General features: G+C 42.4%; 1 protein-coding gene across 8 annotated transcripts in view; it reads right to left on the bottom strand.

Annotated features, from left to right (window-relative positions):
• Positions 1-5,719: 5,719 nt before the first annotated feature.
• The window catches only part of LOC138751311 (F-actin-uncapping protein LRRC16A-like), a 378,511-nt gene continuing 363,013 nt past the window's right edge, over positions 5,720-21,217 (bottom strand). For 6 of the 8 annotated variants that reach the window (XM_069913446.1, XM_069913448.1, XM_069913449.1 and 3 more), the window contains 4 exons: positions 20,592-20,795; positions 17,892-18,035; positions 16,307-16,459; positions 5,720-6,836 (listed from right to left, as the gene is read on the bottom strand). In XM_069913446.1, the coding sequence (XP_069769547.1) occupies positions 6,628-6,836; positions 16,307-16,459; positions 17,892-18,035; positions 20,592-20,795 (710 nt within the window). In that variant the 3' untranslated portion in view covers positions 5,720-6,627. The remainder of the gene's footprint in view (positions 6,837-16,306; positions 16,460-17,891; positions 18,036-20,591; positions 20,796-21,217) is intronic. The other 2 variants (XM_069913451.1, XM_069913453.1) reach the window with 2 other exon arrangements.

Raw genomic sequence — 21,217 nt, 5'->3', positions numbered from 1 at the left:
TCCCACCTCCACACATCTAAAACACATTTCTGAAATGTCAGACTTCAATAAGTGTAGTTTCTGAGGTGTGAGGTACAACTGGTGGAGGAAGTTATACTGCACCATCTTGTAAGTGGCATTGACAATCTCCGTCACAATGTCCAGACACAGGTTCTGTTACCATTCTTCATTAATTGTTGTACCCAAGTCCAACTCCCATCTCTCTCTCGACCTGTGTAAGCTTGGTTTCGGACCCTCACTTTAGAATATGTAATACATCTTAGAAATAAATTTACACACATTCCCCATTCGAATTAGAATCTCCATGCCACTACATTCAGGAAGGGTCATTGCTGGTCCCAAATATTCCCTCAAAAAATATCTTATTTGCAGATAGCAGAAGAATATTCTGTTGGACAAGTTATACTTGTTTCTCAATTGCTCAAATGATACAAGTTGATCCCCTTAACAATCCTTGATACACCTGATCCCCCTTTGGCACCAGGTGTCCAGGATGTTATTACCCAGAGTCAAGGGTATTAAATTTATTCTGAGTCAGGGGCATTTTTGGGGATATCCCCACCTTCCATTCAATGCCTTGTTTTATCCTTTTCCACATCTGGAGTACATTTTAGGATGGGGTTATCCATTTTCTTTCAGAGTAGTTTTACATCCCAGTTATAAATAAATTCTTTGGCTAGCTCTTCACCTAATGAATGCAGCCCAATCTGCATGCACACTGGGGCTCCTCTCTCCCTCAAATAGCGAGGTGATAAATCTCGCTTGGGATGCCCAATAATACTTTTTAAAGTCAGGTAATTTTAAATCCCCCACATGTTAACTTTTCCATGGGGATTCTAGCCACTTTCCCCATTCCACAGAAACTTCCTGACACACTCGTTAAACCCTGAAAACAGCCCCGAGGCAATGCAATGGGTAAAGACTGTTAAAGATATTGGAACCTTGAAACCACCTTCATTTTGACACAGTTGACTTTGCCCATCAATGTAATGGGCAGAGTCCTCCATTTGACCAGGTCTTCTTCAACTTTCCGGAGCAAAGGGATAAAATTAAGGTTACACAAATTACACAAGTCCTTATCTACTTTGACCCCAAGTACTTTATGCCTTCCCTCAGCCACTCAAACTCACTGATACATTGATATTGATCATAATCCCCATTTGTCAAAGGAATAACTGTGCTCTTATCCAAATTTACTCTGTATCCCAAAACCTTCCCATAATCCTGCAGTATGGCCTTCAGCCCAGCCAATGACCTCCCCTCTCCGAGATTCATCAAATATACTAACACATCATCAGCAAAAAGGCTGATTTTTGTGTTCCACCTGGCCCACCTTGAACCCCCTTATGTCTGGATCCCGCCAAATGGCTTCCACCAGCGGCTCCACTGCTAGTATGAATAGCACTGGGGACAAAGGGGAACCCTATCTACTTGACCTGTTCAAGGAAAACACTGGGGAAATCTGCCAGTTTGTAATAATTTTGGCTTGAGGTTTATGGTAAAGAGCCTTAATCCAATTGATAAATGTCTGTCCCGGTCCAAATTTTTCCAACACCTTGAACTGAAAATCCTACTCAAATCTGTTGAAGATCTTCTCTGCATCCAAAGCTATGGCCACTCCCGGGTCCATCCTTGCCTGTGCTAGATGTATGACACTTCGCAGTCTAACTATGATATTCGCTTATTGCCTCTTTTCTACGAAACCCACCTGATCTAGGTTCATTAACTTCGGCAGGTGTTTCACCAGCCTGTTCGCCAGTGCTTCTGCAATAATTTTGTAATCTGCATTCAGCTACGAGGTAGGCCTGTACGAGGCAGGTTTCAGACGATCCCTGTCTTTTTTTTGGTATTACCGTAATGATCGCTGTGAGAAATAATGCACCTGCCCTTTTCTTTACAGGTCCTTAGTTTTCTTTTTCTTTTTGAGTTTCTTTCTTAGTGTTTTCTTTGAATGGCATTGCCATTATGATTTCTTTTCATTACAGGTCCTGATAAGGGTCGTGTGTCCCATGATGAGTGGGATTGGGATAAGTTTTTGGGATGTATTCGCTGTGGTTGGGGGTGGGGGGGAGGAGGAGTTGGGACAAATACAGACATTGGGCACGCAAATATATATGAATGGCTTTGTTTATTGGATTTTGTAAGTGTGAAAACTAAATTATTAAAAAAAACAATTCAGGCAGAGAGGCGTGATAATTCACATACGTTACAAATGTGCCCAAATTCTTGCTGCACCTGTACAGGTACTTCATAAAAAAGACAACAGTAGTACATATAAATATAATTAAAAAGAGACCAATGTCCATTCTTTTGCAATATTGCTGTGAGGGTATGTGTCTCTGCCACCTGATCCACCACTTTCATAAGAAGGGGCAATAAGGTCTTTGAACTCCTTGTAAAATTCAGTGGGGAAGCCATCTTCCCCCTAGGACTTGCCCACCTGTAATGAGCCCAGAGCCCATTCCATTACATTCTTAGTAAATGGGGCACGAAGCCACTCTTGCTCCTCCTGTCCTAAATTGGGTAAGTTCGATGGGCGCAAGAACTCATCTTTTTTGGTTGGATCTCCCCGATTCCGATCTATAAAGTCCTACATAGAATTCTTTACTTATTTTATTTATTTCTTTTGGCTTGTATGCAATCTTGCCTTCCCTTGTTTGAATCACATTGATTGTTCTGGAAGCCTACCCCACTCCACCTGCCAGGACAAGACTTTATGGACCTCAGCTCATAGTACTGCTGTTTGCAGCATATTATACTTGAGCTTCTTATTTAACAAATTTCTATACTTCTCTTCCATGCTCTTTTTTATTTGTGTTATCTCTAATTCCAGATCATTAACCTTTTTCATATACTCTTTTTGGACATTCTTGGTGTACACAATTATTTGGCCCCTTAAATAAGCCTTCAATATGTCCCATATCAGGAAGTTATCCTGAGTAGAGGGCAGTTCGTTTCACAGCTCTCACAAATCAACAAAATCCTGGTGCTAGTGCCTGCTTATCCAGCATTAAAATCGATACCACCAAAGGCGAATGGTCCGACAGCAACTGCACCTTGTATTTGGCTTCCACTATCCTATCCCCCAGTTGGGCTGACACCTAGAAACTAAATCAATCTGAGTGTAGGAGTTGTGTTGCAGCGAATTAAAGGAGAAATCCTTCACTCTTGGATTCAGCCTCCTCCAGACCTCTATAAGATTCAGTCCCTCCATTAAGGCCAGGATTGCCTTAGCTGCCTTAACCCTCGGGAACTTCTTTGCCGATTTATCCATGGCCGCATCCAGACCAAAATTGAAATCCCCTCGATTCACTACCTTCTTCTTCCCTTCAGATACTTTCAAAAATTTATACTGTATAAACTTTTCACCATTGTAATTTGGGATGAATACATTCATCAGTATCCAGGATTCCGAGTATATTTGACAATGCATCACCACAAATCTCCTCACGGGGTCAGTGACCACCCCTGGACCACCTCTGGTACATTCTTCCCTATCTGGATAGCCACTCCCATCTCCAGAATTGGAGGAGGATGATGCCACTTGACCCACCCACTCCCTCTTCAACTTTTTCTGTTCTTGGTTCCTGAGGTGGGTTTCTTGTAAAAATACTATGTCCGCCTGTGACTTTTTTAGATGTGCCAAAACTATCTTCCTCTTCATCGCCCTGTTGATCCCATTAACATTCATACTTATCACCTTAATCATCTCATCCATCACCTCAGGGTCTTCCTAGTATCTTTACCCCCCCCCCACCCCTCTTTTCTGATCTTCCTTTGGCCCCCAGAGACCTTGGTTTGCACCCACCCAGAACTTGTATAAATTTTTTTTAAATTAAAAAGAACGCCACCTTCAGCAAATAAAAACAATATAATATATCCCCCCCATTCAACTGTTCCTCCTCCTCCCATCCCCCTAGACCCCCATTCCTTCCCAACACTAAAACTCTTGTTTACCGCCAATTCCCTTTCCAACCCAAGGCATTCTCATGACACCCATCTTACTCCCTCCTCTCCCATGTCATCCCCGAGCTCCCCAACTATATACATCTTCAAACCACAAAATGCCATGTTAGACAGAACTTAATAAACAGTCAAATTCATTTACATTAATGCATATATCTTCATACACTCCAGCCAACAGGTCTCTCCCCTGGCTTATTGCTCTTTTTCTCGGGTGGCCTCCAGGGATTTGGTGAATCTCATTGCCTCCTTTGCCTCTGTAGAGAACTTTTTGTTCTGCCCCCCTCCCTCCACCCCGGGCAATAGCACTTTCAGCATCGTCAAGTGCAACAGCTGATATTTCACCCCTTTGCTTCGCAAGACCTTTTTACATTGTCTAACTGATATTCAGTAGCCCCCCACTAATTTCTGGAAAGAAAAAAAAACTTGCAGCCCCTAGACAAAGCTGGAACCCCATCCCCCCCTTGCCCTCACCCCTTCTGTCGCTGCCCAGAAAACCCTTTTCCTATCCCGGAAATTCTCAAACTTGACCAAGACCAATTGGGACTGGTGCCCCAGACCTAGCTTGGGGAAAAAAGACGTACGGGCCCATTCTTTCTTCAAATCTCCCCGTACCTTGTCCTCTCCAAAAATCCTGGGGATCCAATCCTTAATAAACTTGATCAGGTCATCCCTCTCCACCCCTTCCTTTATTCCCACCATTTTGACCTTTTTCCTTTTGTTGAAATATTCAAGCATATCTTGTTTTTCCAGGATTTCCTCCCTTTCCTTATTCCAGGCATCCCTCTAACCTTCCAAAGTTCAACCTTGTCCTCCACCCTCTCTATTCTATACTCCACATTAGCAACCCTTCCCGTTAAATCTGCCATAGCCTTATTTCCATTTCTTTTGAAATGCCCCTTAAAAGTTTTCAGTCTGGCCTCTTGAGGCTTCCGCAATCACCTCCACCCTGGCTCTGATACTCTCCTTGATGAGTCTCTCTTCTCCCTCAGACACCTTCACTCATCACAACAATGGGCCTATCCTCCCACTGTTCTCCTCCTCTGCCCCACCGCCTCTCTCCCTACCGCTGCTCACCAACCTCTCCATTGCTCCTCTTCAACATCTCCTGCTATCTTCTCCTGTTGCCCACTATCTTCTCCCATTCGCCCACCTCCTCTTCTTACTCACTGTCCCCAGGCATCTGCCTGGGCTGCAGGTCAGGACGATCTTCCAACGTCGCATGTGACCCTGCTCCTGCCCGCTACCGCCAGCCCTCACTCTCCCGTGTTTCCACTGGCCTGGCTGATGCTGCTGCTGCTGGCAACGCCGCTGCTCCCTCCGCCTGACTTCACTCTCCTCTTCAACGTCTCAGGTCTTCGTCACTACTCTCGGGGTCTGCACTGCCCACCCAACTTTACGCTGGATGGCTCTCCTTAGAAGGGGAGTCTCCTGCGACCACCTCCTGCGGTGGCCTCGAGTAGGCCCTGCCAACCTCCTCATCGTGTGGTCCTGATGTCCTGGCTACATCTTTCATTGCAGGCTTCTTGTCTTTCATTCCCATCCTTCTTTCTCTGCTGGATTGTCTCTAGACTTGTTTCTATCCGTTTGTTCCTTAGTCTTCTGAGGAGCTCTGGGATTCTGCTCCTACTTGCCGTCCACCATCATGTGACCTTCCCTATGGCTGAATATTGACCAAACTTTGCAGCTCGCAGGCAATTGATTTTTTCAAGATTATGAGCTTGGTTGATGAGTAATTAAGGCTGGACTCAACAAAGATATGAATCATTCTCTTTATTGGTACAAATATATACATGAAGAAATCCCAACTACACCGAACCTAACCTACAGTGAGCAATATTTGTCACTGGAAGGCAAAAATGATAAAAATTATTTCAGATGTAAAAGTGGGTAAAAAATCAATGAACTAGTCTAATGATTAAAATAAAAACATACTTCCCTGTTCCATCCGTCCATTGCATGAAATTACTAAAAGTTACACCCAATATACTCTTCCTTGGTGTGCTTACGAAAATGTTTAAGACAATTTATTTAATAAACAGAAATGAAGTAATCTGTACATCTTGAGGACAAAAGATGCCCTGACGAAGGATTACAAACCCTTATCCAAGCTCCCATTTTATTTATAATAAATTATACAAATCTATTTCATTACTGTGCTCAATTAGTAGCATTAGTTTACTCACTTACATACAGGATTATATCTTGTGTGCACATTTGCCACACACAAGCACGCAGGGGTATATTCATTCACTGAATATTATACAGAAACTGACCCCAAAAGGTTTCCAGTTCAGTTAAATGGTTTCAGATATTCTTGTGTACCTCATAGCTGTTACACAAAATTCCAGTGCAAGAGAAATTATTGGCATCTAACCAATGTTGCAATTGGGGACCAGTGAAAACAAATTAAGGGATGAGATTGGGGTGATGGCAAAGCATTGTAAGCATGCAGTAAATTAATGCAATAGATTATTTTAAAGAATCAAGTATTTAAAAAAAAAATTGAAAGCCAGTAATCCCAACAATTTTCCAGTTTTACTTTTAAAAAGAGTATTTGTTTTATGTTTGGCTGGTGAATAGAAACATCTCAGGTCATCTTTGCACCCTGATTGCCTGTTTCACTGAGCTCTTGTGCTGTGCCATGTCCATTTCCCAAAGCTGTCACACAAGTATGTAGTCTTTGTCTCCTTCCTCCCCAGAGTCACTGGACTTGCTGCCATTCTTTCCCTCTGTTTTTGAATGCTGCCGCTCTCTCTTAGTTGGCTTCTCCTTCGCTCGAATCTCCTGATCGTCAGCAAATCGATTTGGCTTGCCTTCTTCTGACCGAGGGCCTGGCTTGGAGCTTGCTTCTGTCACAGAGCTTTGGCGCACTGGTGATTTTCAACAACAATGAGAGGAGGATTAAAGGTCAAAAGAGAACAAAGACACATCATCACATGGAGTCAAAGGCCTGACCATGTTGGACCTGCCCTGTGCCTCAGGCTTGCTTCTTCTGGGATGCCCATGGTTACTGCTGCTGCTGTCATTCCACAAGGATACATGGCCTGCGAGTGACAGGCTGGTCTCAATGGGCAATCTTGATGCCCTTCTGATAGCTCATATATCAGGGTCCCTTTTCCATTGTCTCCAATAGGCAAACTCACAGAACAACTAAATACATTTGACTCATTAAAAACTAAAACATTTAGAAAATTTAAAAAAAAACATCCCACTTGTGCAATGCAGGTTGTCTTGCTAATGAAGCTTTGTAACTCCATTCAAATGGTTAGTGCTTTGCTGGAATGGGGCTGGCGTGATTATCACGTGAAAGCGCATTTCAGCCACTCAGTTCAAGTCAATCAGGAACCACTGGCAAAATGTTTGTGTAGAGATAAGGAACACTGCAATCCAGCCTGGTGTTAATTTATGATGCAATGCTTAGCCTTAGAGCATGATGCTTACATTGAAACAAGGTCTTATATCCAGGCATGATGGTATATCTCTCACCTTGAAGCAACTAAATTACACCAAGGTCCAATGAAGTGAAAAACACCATTGAGGGTTGAAATTTAGAATGTCATAAGGAAAGTTCAATCTTAAGCGAGGTTAGAGTGGGCGCACCCTAACAGTTCTGGCAATCCGAGTTTCACCCTGTCTCTGCGGAAGTTTCACGTCCTCCCTGCAATCACGAGGATTTCCTCTGCAGGGCTTCTAGTTTCTTCCCACTTCCCCAAGGCAAACTGCCCCTGTTGTGGAGGTGAACAGTGGAATCTGAGGGAGGGGGACTTGATGGGATTATGAGAACAAAGCAAAAAGCACTGGTGTTGGTTAAGTGTATATGGGTGCTGAATGGTCTCTATGGACATGGGCCAACAAGATTTGTCTTCCTGAATGACTCCATGCTATATATTGGCTCAACTTCTTATGCACACAATCATTTCATGCAGAAAGCTAGTTTTCTTTTGGTTTGGCGCACATCCAATATGTTTAAACTTCCTCCATTTTAAATGTATTCAAACAAAAATTAGCAGAAGGCAGCAGATTTATCCCAAAATAAGGAGTACCTGATGGGAACAGTTATCTTAAGTTTATAAAGTAAAAACACAAAGTACTTGGAGCAATTATGTTATCTTAATAGGTTATCCCATTTTATGAGCCAATGTTTACATGTAACCCATTGACCCGTCTGGCACTTGCTTTAGTATTTGGAATCATTTATCTACTCCAAAACTATTGATATCTGCGTCGTGAGGAATCAGAGGCAGGTCAAATATCATGGGGAATAAGCACTTTGGTATATAAAAAAATAAATGGACAGACTATTTTTAAATGGGAAGAAAATTGAAAATACCCAGAAGCAAAGGGTATTTGTGTAGATTATCCTAAAGGTAAACTCGCATGTCAAGATGGTGATGAAGAAGTTAAATGCAATGCTGCAATTCATTTCAGAAGGAATAGAATACAAGAGCAGGATGTGATGTCGAGGATTTATAAGGCACTGGTGAGACTTCACTTGGAGAATTACAAGCAGTTTTGGGCTCTTCATTTAAGCAAAGATGTGCCTACATTGGCAAGAGTTCAAAGGAGGTTCATTGGGATGATTCTGGGAATGAGAGGGTTATCATATGAGGAGAATTTGACAGCTCTTGGCTGGAATTTGAAAGAACTAGGGAGATCGCACTGAAACATTTCAAACGTTGAAAGGCATGGATGGAGTAGATGTAGAAAGGTTGTTTCCTATGGTGAGAGAGTCTAGGACAAGAGCACAACTTCAAGATTGAAGAGTGTCAGGTAAGAACAGAGATGCATAGCCAGAGAATGGTAAATCTGTGGAATTTGTTGCCTTAGGCAGTTGTGGAGGACAGAGGGTGTATTTATAACAGAGATTGACAGCTTATTGATTAGTCAGGGCAGCAAAGGGGAGAAGGTCAAGCAGTGGGGCTGAGTGGGAAAATGATTCAGCTCTTGATTAAATGATGGGGCAGACTCAATGGGCTGAAAAGCCTGTTTCTGCTGCTATATTTGGCTTGGCTTCGCGGATGAAGATTTATGGAGGGGTAATGTCCACGTCAGCTGCAGGCTCGTTTATGGCTGACAAGTCTGATGCGGGATAGGCAAACACGGTTGCAGCGGTTGCAAGGGAAAATTGGTTGGTTGGGGTTGGATGTTGGGTTTTTCTTCCTTTGTCTTTTGTCAGTGAGGTGGGCTCTGCAGTTTTCTTTAAAGGAAGTTGATGCCCACCAAACTGTGAGGCGCCAAGATGCACGGTTTGAGGCGATATCAGCCCACTGGCGATGGTTAATGTGGCAGGCACCAAGAGCTTCCTTTAGGCAGTCCTTGTACCTCTTCTTTGGTGCACCTCTGTCTCAGTGGCCAGTGGAGAGCTCGCCATATAACACGATCTTGGGAAGGCAATGGTCCTCCATTCTGGAGACGTGACCTACCCAGCGCAGTTTGATCTTCAGCAGCGTGGATTCGATGCTGTCGGCCTCTGCCATCTCAAGTACTTCGATGTTGGAGATGAAGTCGCTCCAATGAATGTTGAGGATGGAGCGAGACAACGATGGAGCCGTAGGTGATGCCGGTAAAGGACCCATGATTCGGAGCCGAACAGGAGTGTGGGTATGACAACGGCTCTGTATACGCTAATCTTTGTGAGGTTTTTCAGTTGGTTGTTTTTCCAGACTCTTTTGTGTAGTCTTCCAAAGGTGCTATTTGCCTTGGCGAGTCTATTGTCTATCTCGTTGTTGATCCTTGCATCCGATGAAATGGTGCAGCCGAGATAGGTAAACTGGTTGACCGTTTTGAGTTTTGTGTGCCCGATGGAGATGTGGGGGGGCTGGTAGTCATGGTGGGGAGCTGGCTGATGGAAGACCTCAGTTTTCTTCAGGCTGACTTCCAAGCCAAACATTTTGGCAGTTTCCGCAAAACAGGACGTCAAGCGCTGAAGAGCTGGCTCTGAATGGGCAACTAAAGCGCATCGTCTGAAAAGAGTAGTTCACGGACAAGTTGCTCTTGTGTCTTGGTGTGAGCTTGCAGGCGCCTCAGATTGAAGAGACTGCCATCCGTGCGGTACCGGATGTAAACAGCGTCTTCATTGTTGAGGTCTTTCATGGCTTGTTTCAGCATCATGCTGAAGAAGATTGAAAAGAGGGTTGGTGCGAGAACGCACCTTGCTTCATGCCATTGTTAATGGAGAAGGATTCAGAGAGCACATTGCTGTATCTGACCCGACCTTGTTGGTTTTCGTGCAGTTGGATAACCATGTTGGGGAACTTTGGGGGGCATCCGAGGCGCTCTAGTATTTGCCAAAGCCCTTTCCTACTCACGGTGTCGAAGACTTTGGTGAGGTCAACAAAGGTGATGTAGAGTTCTTTGTTTTGTTCTCTGCACTTTTCTTGGAGCTGTCTGAGGGCAAAGACCATGTCAGTAGTTCCTCTGTTTGGGCGAAAGCCGCACTGTGATTCTGGGAGAACATTTTCGGTGACACTAGGTATTATTCTATTTAGGAGAATCCTTGCGAAGATTTTGCTTGCAATGGAGAGCAGCGTGATTCCCCTGTAGTTTGAGCAGTCTGATTTCTCGCCTTTGTTTTTGTACAGGGTGATAATGATGGCATCATGAAGATCCTGAGGCAGCTTTCCTTGGTCCCAGCAGAGCTTGAAAAACTCATGCAGTTTGGCATGCAGAGTTTTGCTGCCAGCCTTCCAGACCTCTGGGGGGGATTCCATCCATACCTGCTGCTTTGCCACTTTTCAGTTGTTCAATTGCCTTATATGTCTCTTCCCGGGTGAGGACCTCATCCAGCTCTAGCCTTAAGGGCTGTTGAGGGAGCTGGAGCAGGGCGGATTCTTGGACTGAGCGGTTGGCACTGAAAAGAGATTGGAAGTGTTCTGACCATTGGTTGAGGATGGACATCTTGTCACTGAGGAGGACTTTGCCGTCTGAGCTGCGCAGCGGGCTTTGGACTTGGGGTGAGGGGCCGTACACAGCCTTTAGAGCCTCATAAAAACCCCTGAAGTCGCCAATGTCCGCGCTGAGCTGGGTTCGTTTGGCGAGGCTAGTCCACCACTCATTTTGGATCTCCCGGAGTTTGCGCTGAAGATGGCTGCATGCGTGACGGAAGGCTCGTTTCTTCTCTGGCCAGGACAGCTTTGCAAGGTGAGCCTGGTGGGCAGCTCGCTTCTTTGCCAGCAGCTCCAGGATTTCTTGGTTGTTTTCGTCGAACCAGTCCTTGTTTTTCCTGGAGGAGAAGCCCAGTACCTCTTCAGTGGATTGCAGTATGGCAGTGTTCAGCTGATCCCAGAGGGTTTCAGGGGACGAGTCCGTGAGGCAGATTGCATCCTTGAGCTTTGCTTTGAGGTTTGCCTGGAAGCTTCCTCTCACTTCGTCTGACTGCAAGTTTCCAACATTGAACCTCTTCCTGGGGGCTTTACTGTTCCTGGACTTTGGCTTGAAGTGAAGGTTGAGCTTGCAGTGAACCAGCTGGTGGTCAGTGTGGCATTCCGCGCTGGGCATGACCCTGGTGTGGAGCACATCTCGTTTGTCTCTTTCTCGTACCAGGACATAGTCCAGGAGGTGCTAGTGTTTGGATCGGGGATGCATATATCCTATGGTCTTTATATGTTTATCACAACTCCCACTTCAGTCTTAAAATAAAGAAAGTTATTTAAGACCTCTCTCTGTTGGATCCATCAATTATAAACGGGAGCAGACACTTTCTTCAGCCCTTGAACTGCCTCTCCTATTCATTTAGATTATGGTTCATCTGAAGGCTAATGGTTTTTGTCCATGCGTGTTCCATACTCCTTAATATCCCTTGATTAAAAATAACTTTGGCTTGAACAGGTCATTCAAAGAACCTTGAAATGTATGTGTAATGGAATTATCCCTCTTTTTTCAGTTCATTGGATGCTAATATTTGTAAAAACTTTGTTTGTATTGACCTACAATAATCCATGGTCAGCATCTAACAGTGGTAAAGTAGCAATGCACAACAGTGCTGGAGAAACTCACTAGGTCGTGCAGCATCCATAGGAAGAAAATTAATGAGCCCCTCATCAAGAATCTGGTTGAATGGGTAGATGTCTGTTTAAAAGTGGAGGATGAGGAGAGGGGAGGGAGGAAGGGGAAAAAGCACAGAGGTAATAGGTGGATTTTAAGTAAAGTGGCAAGGTGAGAAAAACCTGAGGCCAGGCTAGTCATCCAGAATTAAGAGATTAAATCTTATTGTGCTTACTGGGGGGGGATTTATCTATTTAAATAAACTCTCAATTTAAAAAAAAAGCTGAGCTGGTGCAGCAAGGATGATTGTAATAAAAACCAAACTGGCTTTCAATCCTCTTCTCGGAAGGAAAGTCTTTCAATTTGGCCTGTACATGATTTCAGACGTGCATACCACAGTGTGGTTGACTCTTAACTGCCCTCCGAGATGACCTTACAATGTGCACAGTTCATAGATAGATATTAAACAAAGACATTGTCACATCCTATGTATGAATTATACATGGTAGAATGCTTACCTTCCCTTGAAGCCAAAAATTGTTCCATACTAAAGGAAGAGGAGTTAAAGTGCAGGGGATGGGCTACACCGATTTCCCTTTGCAATGCACCTTTCTATCCCAGTTGAGATCTGTTGTGGAGTTAGTTGGGTATCTAACCACTTGAAGGAAAGAGGGTGGAGAATTGACCTGAAGCCAAAGAAGCAAGAGGGAAAATGGTGCTCAAGGCTCAGTTGGGAGGACATTGGGAGGGAGGGGATGAATTGTGATTGATTGCTGGGAGTCAGAATCACAATCGGCTTGGAGCTGTTGATGGGGACTTGATAAAGACATGCAATGAGATGAGGAAGGGGGAGATGGGCGAGTAAATGACAAGAAGACCCACCTATAAATAGATCCAAGGAATGGACTTCACAGCCTTGGACCTGCCTTTAAATTTTGCCAACCGAGGCTTTGCCTGGATTGTGAAAGCACATGTGGCCCCATGCAAAAGAATTTTGAAGAGCACAGGGCCACGGGGAAGTGCTCTGATTACAACTTCTCACAAACAGGGTCAGAAGCAATTTACCATCTTTTGCAATCAGGCTTAAATAACACTCTGCTGTGTAACATTTTGCAGTGTTGTCTTGTAGAATGGTGGTCTCGAGGCCTGAATCTTCCAATCCCTCTGCATCACATTTTCAACATCCAACCAAGGTTAATAATCAATTGCAGGGGTCAGGCAGTTGTATTTAAAGCCCTATTCTGTGATCTCACGCCATAATTTAGGATTTTGCTGAAGGAACCCAGCAACATCAACAGGGAATCTCAGCTTGCTCTGACTAATGGATCTTGGACACAGTTAACGGATAAACTTCAGTAGCCTGAAATGAGCAGAAAGAAATCAGCCTTGTCCTAGATTAGCCACATGCCTGAAGATGTGAATGTTGGATGAAGAAAAGATCATTCTTGGTCACCATTTCTACTCCTACTTTAACGTGAATATTGCACTGATATGAACAAGCAAAGCTGTGACTTGTATGTGACCTGTTGCACAAGAATTGATTAGTCCCCTTGGCGATTAATTCAGAGAGAAATCAATACATTATTAGATAAGGGATCAATGGACTGTGATCTAGTGTTTGTAGTTAATGCTCTGTACTGTGATTTTCCATAACAAGGGTCCATCACAACACAGCAAAAAGAAACTTTGTATGCTCGTCCAAGCATTTATAAGTGTTCAGAAGTGACTCTGGAATAATGGAATTAAATACAAAGAGTGATCAGATAGATTAGGTTTATTCTCACTGTTACATTGGATACCAAATTTGTTCTCACAGAGGTTTATAACATTATAGGCATTGATAGGGTAGATAGTCCTAGTCTTTTTCCTTGGGTGGGGGAATTTAAAACTAGAGGTCATAGATACAAGACAAGAAGGGAAGAATTTAAAGGAGATCTGAGAGGTAAGTTTTTCCACGCAAAAGTGTGGTGGTTGCATGGAAAAACCTGCTATATGAAGTGACAAAATTGTCCCTCTCATGAGACGTTTGGATGTGGAAATGGATAGGAAAGGAGTGTAGGGGGCAAGCAAAGGAGAGGAGGGTAGATTGGCACCAAGGTTGGCATGGACCAGTTGGGCTGATGGGCCCATTTCTGCCTGGGTACGCAGTCGGTCGGTCGAGCAGTGCCATTGGGAGAAGAATGTTTTGAGCCAGAACCATTCATCAGTGCTGCCAACTTGATGGTTCCATACCCCAAGGTTCATCCAGCTGTTAATGCTGCCAAAATGTAATGGAAGTTTCTGCCATTCAGAATCATTCAAAAAAACTAAAATCTATAAAACTCAATTTAAAAAAAATCTAAATTAACTAACCTTTGCCCTTTGCACATATCCTCCTCTATCAAAGTGACCAAGGAGACTGCCCTTGCATCAGGTCAAACTTCGCTCAGGGAGTTTGCTTATATTCCCCACTCTAAGCAGTGGTGAATTGCTTCACCTTTATTACTCCTGCTAGGCTCCATGAAATACTCAACATTGGGAGCACAGCGGCAATTAGATGACCTCAGTCAAGCCTTAGCAACCTTGAAGCTTCATGTACAAGTGGTGAACTGCCAACAAACTAAAGCAAATTAATAGAGACCAAATACAGCTTATCCGTGATCTAATTGAAAAGGGGCCACGTTTGCTGGCCGCTGGTGACTTGCGGTCAAAGGACTCACACCAGGCTGTGGGCTGCTGGAGTCTGGCTTGTGGGAACCAGGTATCAGAATCTGGATTTGAGAGGGTGCTGAGGGCAAGAAGAGGTCCCAAAGGGGCTTGTGCACTGAAAGCTTTGTGATCATTTCGGAGGTTTCGCCCTGGAGCTTGGGTTGCCAATGGATTGAACAGGAGTATGAGCGGCTGCAGAGACTCCAGGAGTACTGGAGGTGAATCCATGGACATAGTCACTCTGAATGGACTTTATTTTGTTTCTCTTTCTCTTATTGCAGGGGCACTGGGCAATGCAAGTTGTACCTCTGCAGCAGGCGAAAACTGATAAATTTTGTGTATTATTACACTTTGAGTATTAGTACATGACAATAAAGGAATCTTGAATGTTTGACTGGCTGGAAAGCCCATTACCATTGCCTCTGTGAGAGTTGAAAAATGAGCAGAAGTGAACTATATGCCCCAGCTCATCTTCACTTCCTGAGCAGAACTGGAAATAAAAGGGGGTAATTGGTTAACATGATCAGTGTTGACCACAAGTACAAACATTTGGCCTGTACAAGCCTACTGAAGCCTTAATTATTTTTGAGTCAACTGTGGCCTTCGTTCAAAATTGCATGATCTCTCTAAATTAGCAAAAAAAAAAGTTTCTGGATTATAGATTAGGAGAGAGAAGGCTTACATACACATCAAAGGGAGAAAGAGGAGATGCAAAGTAGTAGGTAATTTGAGTAGTTCTATTTCCAAACCAATATATCCAGAAATGTGTTCATTACTGAGCCAGAGTTATTTCATTTAGGAAATACAGCACACAGTATTTGTCCAAAGGTGATCACAAAGGAAATGAATGACATAACACACAAATGGGGGCACACTAATCTCAGCAGCAAAGCTTACTCAATGCAATAGTCATGTTTGAAAATTTAAAAAACTAACACCACTTCTATAAAGACAAACATCAAAGCAAAAACTTTGAAACCACAACATCTCCATCCCTGGGTCATCTGAAAGAGTAAACTCAAGAAGTCAGCTTCATAATTTAGGTAATCATTTCAAATGCTTTTTTTCCCATAATGCACAAACTGATTAATGCTCAACCAAACCCAATTGCAATGAATTTCACCTTACTTAATTTTGAGTGAATAAAATTAATGTGACACAGGGAATGAGATACTGAAGGGTTCAATTGCAAGATATGAGGATGATCTGCCTCCAAGCATGAAAATGGCACCAACAAATCAAAAGGAAAATCATGCGGTAATAGGTACACAACTGCCCATTGTTTGCTCTTTGTTTAAGGTAATGAGGCAACACTAACAGCCCAAATGTCCCAAAACCCATTGCGTCAAGTCCAACAAAGTTTTTCTTTCTCAAAACCTAATCCAAATTGTATGTACAAGCTCAGTAGCACTGGAAGGTGTGAATTTTATTTAAATAGAAAACTGGAGGTGATTCTTCATCTTTGTCCAGCTTAGATTTTTACTTCCATTCAACTTGGATCTACAATGCCCAAATGTTGTTTCACCAGATCTAGTAATGCAATTGTCAACTACAACCGAGCTCCCTAATTTGTACTTAGTATATACACGATTTTTAAATGCTTGTACAGAAGCAATATTTGTTGGTGCCAACTTCACCACAACCACTCCATGAAGGCAAAAATTCTGACCAGTTATTGGCTGTGCTTTCTTGCGCTCAATCTCGCTTGCATCATTCACTGTGCCAGTTGATGATTGCCTCAGTGTTCTTTTGACACGTGCTCCATTTTTTGCCATTTCAGAATCATTTTCTGTGTCAGCTCTACTATCAAGTCCAAATAGGTCTACCAAGGAAAAAGGGCATTTTTAATCTTTACCTCATAAACACAATCAATGCAAACTGGAGCAGCACAAACTACACCTGAAGGAAGAAACAGGTTGATCTTTAGATTTTCTTTTTGGAATGCCCAGAACTTCATCATTTAACAATTGAAAGATAAATAAAAATGCTCAAAATGGAATTGGTGTTCAGTAACATTCTGGGAAACTGCTCACTTTTCTTTGTGATTGATGTTCTGCAAATGCAACAGACTTTTCTGTCTCAAAGGATGTATTACTGCCAAATGACTTGATATCAGTGCTCAATACTGAGAGGAAAAAATAACATGCTTCTCTTGTGACTTAATACACTTCCAATGATGAAGGCAGATTTATGCAGTTGACCAATATTACAGGATATGAGCCATTTTGAATTTTAAATACTGAGAAATTAATTTGATGATCATTAGTTTTCAAATAATTACAAAGCATCACTTGAATCCATTGTACAGAGTGATGCATTTCATTACCGATAACTTCTGTAAAGCTATATTTGTTTTAGCTTTTGGAGGCAAAGAAATGGGAATATATGGAGGAAATGCACATTTTGCAATACTACAAACAATCTGTCATGTAAAATGCATACAAGATGGTTCACATATTGCAGTGGCTTGTACAATTGCAATAACCGAAAATAAATGCATTGACATATACACCATTGAGTATATTTGCTTGGAAATTATGTTTTATGTTATGTTTAATCTCTAATAAGGTATTTCCCCACCTGTAGTATGTGAGATTGTTATAGATGGTTTGCAGTGATGTGATGAAGATAAATATAATAAAGAATTAATATGTACAAAGAAGATGTAAAAATAATGACCCCCCCCCCACTCTGAAATTTCTCAAAAACTTTCCCCAGCAAAACGGAATTGAAGTCTTGTCGGTGATCTGTTAAGGCCCTCCTGATCGTGCCAGCCTGCACTCCACTAGTGGTCTGTAGGTGTTATAGGTGGTCGGAAATAAAGGAATACTTCACGGTGGTTTGTGGGGGACAAAACAGGTTGAGAACCACTGGTCTAATTCATGATCTTTTTACAAAGGTTATTGCCATTGTACCCCACCACTTTGTAACTCTTTCACTGAATGCATCCAAGAATATTACCAGTCTCCACCCAGACAGGATCAACAATCTCATCCTTGATAAGTTAAAGGCATAGGTTTTTGTTTAACTTTAAACGTGCATGCTTTAACTTCTATCGAATTTCTTTAGAAATATCTGGTTCAATTCTTTTGGGACACTGATACGGTAATGGATGATTGAGTTAAAGAGTTAACTGTCTGCTGTATTGTTCAACCACTCTCCAGTGAGCTATTCAAGCAAGGCCTTCCTCCACCCACTCAACGTCAGATATTCCACCTGTCCAACTTGCTTGGCATTAAACGGTATTAGCCTACCTTCATGTGAAGACGACCAGCTGCAGGGCCCACTGAAAGGGGGGCTGCTCTGCCCATCCTTATCTGATGGTATTCGCTTTAGAACAGGTGGGACCAGAGCAATTTTGGGGGAAGAATGACCAGATGGTGATTCTGGGTTTTCTTCTATAACAAGGAATAACAAAGGCATCATTCTTGTCGATTCCCCCCCCCCCCACTCTCTGAACAATATGAGTTTGAGATAAATCAGTGTTTTGCATCCAGTGATCCCAATAAAACATTTTTTCAACAAATTCTGTGTTGAATGTACAATGTGTTCAGTGGGTTAATTCCCTAATCCTATAATCATCACAAATCAAAATAGAATTTTTTTTAAAAGATATGCATCCTACTTTCGTGAAAATGAAGCTGAATGTCTAGACCAGTGGTTCCCAACCTTTTCCTTTCCACTCACATACCACTTTAAGTGTTCCCTATGCCATAGGTGCTCTGTGGTTAGTAAGGGATTGCTTAAAGTGGTATGTGAGTGAAAAGAAAAAGGTTTGAAAACCACTGTTTTAAACGTACCTAATTGACTTGTTATGTGCACGGTTTCATAACTCCAAAGGAAATGAGACAATGACAATTTTTCTCAAGCAAAATATTTCAGTAACATTTGGGTCTAGAGCAGTGATTCTCAATCTTCCCTTCCCACTCACAGACCGCCTTAAGCAACCCCTTTCTAATCCGATGGCATAGGGATTACTTAAAGTGGTCTGTGAGTGGAAAGAAAAAAGGTTGAGAACCACTGGTCTAGACTACTTAGGGAAAAAATATTTGTTTAATGTTAGAAATTATATGGATTAATATATTTGTGTGACGCTATGAATGCAACAAAAAGGTAGGTATTAATAATTGAAACATTTAAACATTCTTGCCTCCAACTACAGAGGGAAAGATCATCAAATTCATTTTCTAGTAAAGAGCAAACAAAGAGAAGCTGGAGGGACTCAATAGAGCAGGCAGCATCTGTGGAGAGAAGTGGACAATCAATGTTTCAGGTCAGGACACTCTGCCTTGATCAAGGATCCTAACTGACCATTCCTCTCCTGACGTTTTGAGTCCCTCCAGCATCTCATAGTTGGCTTCAGGTTTCAGCTTCTGCAGTTCTTGTGTTTCTCTCATACAGAGCAGTGGTACTCTTCATTACATTTGAGAAGGATGGGATCCAATCCAAAATTAGGGTCTTAAACTAAGTAATTTACAGATAATAGGAAGTGTATATTTGGATATTTAATTAAAAGGATGACAACAGATAAACAATGATACATTCGTCAAGTAGAATTTCAAATTTCTCAGGCACGATATTCAAGACCATGGGAAAAAAAATTCCACACTACAACTATACTAGATAAGTGAAGGAGAGCCTTGAATTACAAAAGACTTACAACCTTATGAGGAGGGACAATAAACCTGAGCATTTGGAGGATTTCAAAAAAATCTGCACAGGATGAGCAAGACAGTAATAAAGAAAGAAAAATTAGAATACAAGATCAAACTGCAAGAAATTAACACAGAGAAAGCCTTTACATTCAAGTAACAAGGAAGGATGCAGTGGTAAATCAGAGGATAATGGAGAATAAGGAAATGAATGGACAAGTACTCTGCACTCATCTTCACATTAGGAGAATCCCTGTCAGGGGATCAAAGCTTTAACATTTTTACAGCAAGCATTTAGGCATTGAAACGGCGTGTTAGCTTTTATTGCAAATGGAGTAAAGGAGGTTAGAAGCATCGTTGAAGTTACATGGGAATTTAGTGAGCTCATGTATACAGTGAAGTGTACGGCTGGGGTATCCTCTCAGAAAGAATGCACTGGAGAGTTCACTGGACTGATCCTCAGATAAAAGTACTGCCCTTTGAAAGTCTACAATGGGGAGAAACTAAATTTTAAGAAAATGATTGAATCGAAGTTGATAAAGTTGTCGACATCGAAAGACTGTTCCCCCACCTAGAGAGTAGTGGGCAGCACAGTATCATGATTAAAGCAGTTGCCACACAGCTTCAATCCTGAGCTCTGAGCAAACACCTGTGGGTTTGCTCTGAGTGCGCTAATTTCCTCCCATGTCCCAAACATTCGTGAGTTGCCAGGTCAATTGGCCATTCCACGTTCCCTCTTACACATAATTTTCCGATGAGGGGTAGAATTTGGGGGGGGGGGGACGGGACTGAGGGGAAATGGGGAGAATGAAATAGGTAGTGTAGGATTAGTGTGGGGAAAAAAAAGGTCAGCATGGACGTGGTGTGCGGTATCTCACAATGGCTCTGAAGTCGAGAATTGCGGGCCCAAACCTCGGGATACTGTTGACTATACAGAGCCAGGACAACGATAGCATTTCTTCAGAAGAAGATATAGATCTTTAAAATTCCCCAAGCCAGAGTAATGGAGAGGTCAGACAAAAGCTATATTCAAGACAGGATTTTTTAAGCACTTTCTAAATTGAAGGAGTGGCTGTCCTTGTGCCTTTTGAGGCCAGATTCCTATAATTTATTATCCAACCTTCTTCACTTGTCTCAGTCTGCAGAAACCTTTAGCCCCAGCAAATTGTTTTCAGTTTATTTCTCCAAGAGATATTTCATTTCAGGACCTTTCATATATTTATGTTTATGAGTCACTAGGATATTTATTGATCAGGGTCCTCAAAGGTTGAACTGATGACTTGAGATACAGATTCCACTCACCTGTGCTCCAGCTGGGTCTAGGCTTTTGAGGAATACTTGGTCGTCCCATATTGCCTGGCTTGAGAATTAGAGGTGGTGTTTTTGGACTGGTGGGTGTGGTGGAGGAACTTTTAGGTTTCACTGCTTCATTCTTTGGTTCAGCTTTTGTAAGTTTCTCCGGTGAAGTTAAGCTGGGATCTCCCTTTTGGATTTGCTGACCCTTGACTGACGCAACAAGAAAAAAGTACAAAGAAGAAACAACACTGGTACTTCAATTGGAAAATGTATATTCTTTAAAGGAAAAGGAAATGAAAGTGGGAGAGAGGGAGAATATGGAATTTTTTTTAATGACAAACAACCCATATCTTTTCTGAACCAGTCAACAATGAATCCTGACTTGTACAGGAAACAACAGAATTCAATCTATCATTTAAAATCTTCCATTGGCAGGTCAGCTACTTAAACTCAAAGGTTGGGGGGTATGCATGGTTTTCTTGGACATTGATTCTGTGACAAAGTTTGAGAAATACAATCAGAAATCTATTGTCAAAACATAAAAGTTTGGTATAGTCACTGCATTTGTTGCAACAAATACATAACCCCAGCCAAGTTTGGCTGAAAAACAATGCATAGTTCGCTGACAACAC

Source organism: Narcine bancroftii, chromosome 1 (genome assembly GCF_036971445.1).
Source record: "Narcine bancroftii isolate sNarBan1 chromosome 1, sNarBan1.hap1, whole genome shotgun sequence".
Classification (NCBI taxonomy): Eukaryota; Metazoa; Chordata; class Chondrichthyes; order Torpediniformes; family Narcinidae; genus Narcine; species Narcine bancroftii.
This window is presented reverse-complemented; position numbering and strand designations above follow the sequence as displayed.